The sequence below is a fragment of the Cyprinodon variegatus genome, unplaced genomic scaffold, assembly GCF_000732505.1.
Source record: "Cyprinodon variegatus isolate N-32 unplaced genomic scaffold, C_variegatus-1.0 Scaffold731, whole genome shotgun sequence".
Taxonomy (NCBI): Eukaryota; Metazoa; Chordata; class Actinopteri; order Cyprinodontiformes; family Cyprinodontidae; genus Cyprinodon; species Cyprinodon variegatus.
Window position 1 is genome coordinate 234,521 of NW_015151184.1, and position 7,115 is coordinate 241,635.

General features: G+C 37.0%; 1 protein-coding gene across 1 annotated transcript in view; it reads left to right on the plus strand.

Moving 5' to 3' along the window:
• Positions 1–7,115, plus strand: part of arfgap1 (ADP ribosylation factor GTPase activating protein 1) — a gene marked incomplete at its 5' end in the record, with an annotated part of 23,131 nt that overhangs the window by 7,551 nt on the left and 8,465 nt on the right. The window contains 4 exons of the mRNA XM_015395223.1: positions 206–320; positions 413–469; positions 578–610; positions 4,290–4,346. Of these exons, the coding sequence (XP_015250709.1) occupies positions 206–320; positions 413–469; positions 578–610; positions 4,290–4,346 (262 nt within the window). The remainder of the gene's footprint in view (positions 1–205; positions 321–412; positions 470–577; positions 611–4,289; positions 4,347–7,115) is intronic.

A 7,115-nucleotide genomic window follows, 5' to 3' on the forward strand; every position in this document is an offset into this window, starting at 1 on the left:
GTGCAATGACAATAAAGTTGTATTCTATTCTATTCTAGTCTATTCTCTAGTGGATTGAAGTATCATTACAACACTAGAGAAATTTCCTCTGAATGGACATTATTAATTGATCAGCTGGAGTGAATTTGAATCCAGCTATTAATCTTAAATTGATTATATAATTACATCCCCAGTCGGTTGGTAACATTAATTGTTTTTCCTTCAGTGGGGGGGGCTACAGTGGGAACCAAGAGAATCGTTATGTTGGCTTTGGCAACACAGTAACCCCAGAGAAGAAGGATGACGACTTCTTGAACAATGCAATGTCTTCAATTTACTCAGTATGTCATCATGCATCAACATTTATTTAGATTGATTTGACTGAGCTGTGTTTTAGATACGACTGTTTTAAATCTTTTGCTTTGTTTTGCAGGGTTGGAGTAATTTTACTGTTGGTGCCACCAAATTTGCTTCAATTGCTAAAGATAATGTAAATAACTATTTTATATTCATTATAGCTTTAAAGTAACCTCCCTTTGGAAGACATGCAAGACTTATTATCCTGTTTCTTATTTTTTTTTTCTCTCCACTTAAACAGACGACTAAACTGGCAAGCCAAGCAACTTTAAAGGTAAGGGTATTATGTCAGAGTCCCTTTTTAAAGTTTCCCTTTTGCTTTTCATTCAGCTGTATGGAAATATTCCTTCTAGCTTGGGGAGGTTGTTAGCATGGAAATGCTGTCATTTATTAGCTGTGTCATAGAAGTTTTTCTAAACACTCAAAGGCTGTGATAATGATGTTACTAATATCTCTCTGCCCTCCCTGGATAAAGTTAAGGGGCTATAAAGCCCCCCCTGAACCGGTAAAGCAGTTTATGGCTGCATGACGCCTTTTTTGCACATCATTTATTTAAGGCTGCTCCATTTTTATTTTATTTTATTTTATTTAAGCAGCTTTTAAACCTGGAACCATTTTGCAAAATATGACCTATTTGGATGTTAATGTGCTTCTGCTTGATAACACAAAGCATTGCTGGTGTTGGTGCCTTGAGTTTATGTCCTGATGCTTGATATTTATTGGGACATAAACGTAATATTCGATAAGGATTGCAATTAACTCCCACCTTTAATTATGGATATGAGCTACTGTTCTCTCACCTCCAACTATAATGGGTTATCCATTTATGCATGACCTTTTATTTTGTCTTTTACGTCCCTTTAAGACATTAAGATGTAAAGAGGTGTAATGGCATGGGAAACATCCTGTTACAGCCCTCTGGATTCTAGTTTCCTTCTCTGTAGTGGATACATGGTAGATAAGATCTTTATAAATTCCCCAAAAAGTTCAACAATCCAAAAAATTCAAACTTTATTACCGTAAATAAAAATGTATAACTGTAATTTACACTAGAAGTAGAGGCTAGCTTCTGATTGGTTGGTCTACATTTCTGATGTTGATGAGAAAGGCTGAGAGACTGAAATAAACTGACATGTTGCAGCACATGCCAATACATTTATTAATTATTGACATAATTATATACTTTTTTAATGTGTTAAATTATTTATGCATGTGATAAATGTTTTTTAGTCTACATCATTATTTGAGGCAACAATTCTGTTTCATTACATTTCGTTTTTTCAGTAATTAATCATAATTCATCTGATCTTTAGTCCTCGATACATAATTGAAATATTTATGCATTTATTCTATGTTTTTGATTAAGTTAATTTGCTAATTTTTAAAAGCTGAATTATATTGGATTGTGAAGCTTTTGGTTTTCAGCGATCTTATATTCATCTAAAAAGTCTGAAATGGATCATATATGAATAGAATCTTTATAGGGTTCATTCTTTGGATTTTCTGTTTCAAAATAAATCGTATATAGATAAAAGACTGGTTATTTTGATTCTATTTGTTGTTTCTTGTTTAAATGGTTGAATTAAAGTAGTGCTCAATATTTTGCTTGGACCTTCCAGCAGAACCAGGAAACCTTGGTCTGGAACATCTGCTGTGTTTTGTTTTTCATCACATGGTGAACATTTTATCTTTGACATTCTGGTCTTATTTAGAGTACGTTGGAACTAACAGTTCACCGTAGGAATCAAGGTCACCTTGATGTTAAACTGAATGCATCAGCACCCTCTCTGATTCCAGCTACCGTTAGCTGGCTTAGCATTTCCTGTCTTCACTTATGAATTTAGACTTCAAAGTAAAAGCATACATGAGGCATTGTTTCATCCTTAGAAACTGCTCAGTGCAAAACGCAGAGATAAACCCTCAAAACGGACTAATGTGCATTTCCATGACGATGCAGAGTATTTTTCCACTTGGAAAAGGTTCTGTAGTTGATGCAGAATAGGGTTTGGAGGCAGCCAGAGGCTCCAGAAATGCCCGCAATCTTCCAGCTTAAGTGACAAAAAGTGATGTCTGTATAAAAAAAAATGTGTGTGTGATAGTTATTTATCAAAGCTCTGATGCTACATTCAGACCCCAAGCACTGGAAGCGGCAACAAAATTTCTTCTGCTTAAAGCTGAAGTCTGTAAGTTTTTAAAAATCACTTTTTTGTCATATTGGCTAAAACTGTCCCTATGCCCAGACAGCAGTACATGTGATATGTAACCTGTGAAAAAAACTGCTTCAATTGGTCCCGCCTACTGCCTGTATTTCAATCTGGAAAGAATAATTCAGGACGAGTCAAAACAACCAATCACAGCCAGAGGAGTGTCTGATGGAGTGTCAATCACAGCTCACACACGCTGACGTCATAGTCATAGTCAGTTGCCCTCATAGGCCAGAGCGTTCTCCAGTAGGCACAGACATGGTTTGAAAAACAACGGGTTGTTCTCATGAACAATATTCCATTGTCTCATTCATCGTGGCCAGAATAAATGACACATTTAATCTCACATTTAGTCTGGTTTATCAGGCTAGTTGTAAGTGGATAGAAAGTAATTTTAATATGTTTTAAGTGAGAAAGTCCACCTGAAAACTTAATCTGTGCAGTCGGTTCATCAAGATTACCATCCGGCCTTCAAACATTATTTCACTGTCGGAGCCGCTCAGACCTCTGTACACTGGTGGTGCTCTGTCCCTGGAAATCCTCTTCACCAGCAGCCTCTGGCCCAGTCGCCTCTGTGGGGTTTTCCGCTAATCTTTGTGGCCTTTGTTTAACACATATATAATCCAAACTGCAGGCACCAGAATAATGAAACTGAACATATTTTGCCGGCAGGCTTCGGCATTTTAAGTTAATTTAGACGTTAATAAGCTGTTTCAGAGGAGTGATCACAGCGATCTGCATGAGCAGTGCTGTGTCTGTCTCCCTGCCATCTCCCAGATCAGCTTCTCTGATTGATTGATGTGGAGCATCGAGAAGCTTAAGTTCAAGTTTTCCAACTCCAGCAGCTGCTGCTTTCGTGGCGCGTCTGCTCAGATGCTTTGCTCATGCTGATCAAAACACGCTGCAGGACCTTTTGTTGCGCCGTGATGCGTGTCAACCATTGACTTTGTAAACCAGCTGCTTCCGTTGCCTCTAGCGCATGCGGTCTGAACATAGCATTACATTTTTTTTCAATACTAAATTATTATATTTATGTTTTAAAAACAGAAAAAATAATTCCCCACTGTGATTTGTTTTGAAACAGAAAAAATGATCAGATTAAATTGGTAACATTTTACAGTAAGGCCCACCTTATAGATGGCTAATAAAAAGTTTAAAGATGTTTTAGTAATTAATCTGTAAACTAAAAATGATAAATCTAAAAAGCACAGTTGAAAAATATAAGGCTAAACATTTGGAAAGGAACCCGTCAGTTTTAGCTCTTGCTTGTCATTAATTAATTTATAATAAACACTTAGGAATAGATTGAAGCATTTGCAGATTAACTAGTAATAAACCTATACAAAATTAACCATCTGTAAGGGGAGCCTTATTGTAAAAAAAGCTAAAAATATCAGAAATTAAGGTTGCATGTGTCAGAAAATCATATTATGCATATTTTCTTAGAGATTTCTTCCAGAAAAGGTTTTCCTTCTTAGAAAATCAAAAAAGGTTAAACTTCCCCCTGATAACAAGTGAATCATGAGTGAGGAGCCTGAGTTTGATCAGGCTGGACATGAATCCTTAGAAAGCAAAGCTTACGTCACCTCTTTCTTTGCACCATTACGCCCTCTAGAGCTTTTTCTGTGTCATTGTGAGTGGTCTGTGTTTTAATGCATCTGAAGGGGAAGCAGCTCAGTGTTTTACACAAATGTGGATGTTGAAATGTGTTTTAATTAAATCGAACTCTCCTCTCTGACTTTCAACTAGGCCACAGAGTTAGGACAGACTATAAATGAGAATGTTATCAAACCCACCCAAGAGAAGGTAACATCTATGTCTGAGGTTGTTGCTTTGGTGGTGGGCTGCAGTGCTTTCTAGAGAAAAAAAAACAAACAGCTTCAGATGTGAATGTGCTCTTTTTCTCTCCTATGTTAGTCTCTGCTACATCTTTGCTCAATGCCAGCCTACATTAAACAACAAAATCTGTGGGTTTAATTTAACGGTATATCTTCTGCCAGTGAGGGTAGAGAATCACTGGACATCTGCTAAGTCTCTGTACCATCGAGCTTCGAGTACACAGAAGTTTTAAGACACATTGTCTTATTCCTGGGATCTCAGACTGATATTGGGATTTCATTTTCTGTCAGGTATGATTTAAAGTCGTAGGGAAGTCATATTTAAATGTCAAATCATTCTGGCTTAAACATGTATATAAATGTACCCTTTTATCAGACAATATTTTCCCAAAATTTAGAATGTTTCTATTTTAAAAAAGATCCTGTCTTAAAAGCTTTGTTTTTTTTTTTATCTTATGCAGGCCAGTTAGTTATACGTCAGCCTGAACACCTAAATAAGCCCAATCATATATCAACGGTCATCTGTCAATCAAATTATTTCGGTCATAGCATCTTGATTTATATGTCGCAGCTAATATACGCAACGGTTGAAATAAGAAATAAGAATCATGTCCTTCCCCATTGAGTTCCGTCCCAGCGTCCCAGTGGATGGACGTCTGTGTCTTCAGCAGGCGTAGAGCTAACAGAACTGGCAGCGTTGCGAGGCAAGGGCTCAAACATGTACGGCTGGAAGCCTTCTACACCAAACCAAGCTTCTGCCGCCCTGGCGTCCTCATCCACAACATCTTTGTCCCCGCTTTCCTCCTCTAGATAAAAAATGCATGATGGAGGAGACTCATCCACGACCTCCGACACTAAACTCTCCTCCTCTTGCATGTTTCCGCTGTCCATAGCGTTCCTTGACAGTGTCGTTTCTAAGTCACCAATTTAGTGCTACTTGGTCCCAATGGAATTTCCCATTGGGAACCTGCTAGCACTAAGTTGCTAACTGGTTAGCAAGATGCTTCCGACAAACCGGCCACAACCAAACTTGCTTGCGAACCTTCCACCACAACAATCCCGCCCCCTCGATAATCGACCAATCACATTCACTTTATTCACTCGTGGAAATATGGCACCACTTGGCAGAATTCGGAAATGCAATGGTTGGAACAGCCGCTTCACTAAGATTCTACAAAAAAAAAAAAGGATTTATACAAAATATTATGGTTGAAGAAATATAATATAAGCATAAAGTAGGTTGTTGTAAATTTAGTTTATTTTTCCTTAGAATATAAACTTATTGTAAATGCTTGGAATGAAAGACAGCAGCTCAGTTACTCGTTGCACGGCTCCCTTCAAATTTATTAGGACTATAGATGAGTGTGTAAGAGAATTTATAGTAAGTATCTTTAGTTGCTGTAGCATAATGCATAAAGCAACTACGAAAGAAAACGGTATTGTAATCACAGCCATTTTTATTTTGGGACAAAAGTTGACATGAGCCACAGGAACTGGTCCTAACGAGCATTTTAAAAAAAGAGAAGAGGAGGAGCATGAACTGAAGGCTGTGACATATTGGCCTCAAGGTATTGACTCTACATGCACAGGTGTGTTTTAAATAAAACTGCTTCTATCAGTTTTTATTGTTACGTGATTAATTGATTATTGACAAACTCTAAAACATGCCTTTAGCTGACGGGGAACCACCTTAAGCAGCAACTATACTGAAATTGTAAAGAAAATATGTAAACATTTTGCATTTAAAATAAAAATATAAGTCATATGTCGATATGCTCTATCCAGAAATGCTAAAGTGGAAAAGTTTTAGTTTTATCTTGTTTAATTTCATAAAAAGTCTTTAAGGAACCTTCGGCTATCCGATTATTAATCAAAAACTAATCAACAGATGAATCGATTTGCAAACTAATCATTAGTTGCAGCCCTACATGTGTGCATTGTGGCAGAATTCTGACCTGATGGTGCTGCCAGCAGATGGCGACGGTGTGCAGTAATGTTCGTCTGCTGATCCCTACTGGTGAAGAAATTATCTTTAGGCTCAAATAAAGACCAAAGCGCAGTACATGACTCTGAATTAAAGTGTTGTTATTTTTTAGTGATATCCAGCTGCAATATCAGGTGGATTTATTATTTATTATCAAGGGTCTCAGGAGCTGCAAGGGGCATTTTATTTCTACAGCCATTGATTATCATGGCTGTCATGTTTGTAACCTTTACTATAAATATCACAGATTAATGGTGAAATGCTGAAATGTCACCAACGCCATAACTGGTAACTCTCAAACAACACAATTGTTCGTTCAGCTTGGAGCTGCTCCTCAGGCTCTTTAATAATAAACTAATGTGACATGTTTACAGCAGCAGCTGTTCAATAGATTGGAGAGGAGAAGTTGTAGAAAACATCTCCTCCTGTCAGTTATTTTGTTCCCACTTTGATGCAACTGGTTTGTAAAGTCCTATAAAAATAGAACATGACAAATAAGATGGTGGCAAAACTAAGCCTCCTTGTTTTTCATGGTTTATTTACAGTTTTAGGCATGAGGCTGTAATTATTGTAAATTAAAAGAATGCCACCCAGTCTATTTCACATTTTAATTAGTATAAAATTCAGTTATTACACTGCATGTTATTTGAATCAATGCAGAATACTCTTTAAAAACAGGAGTTTAATGAAATGGGGTCAACAAATTTTTGTTCCTTCTTATAGCAGTACATAAAACTTTCAAGTTTTGGTCCA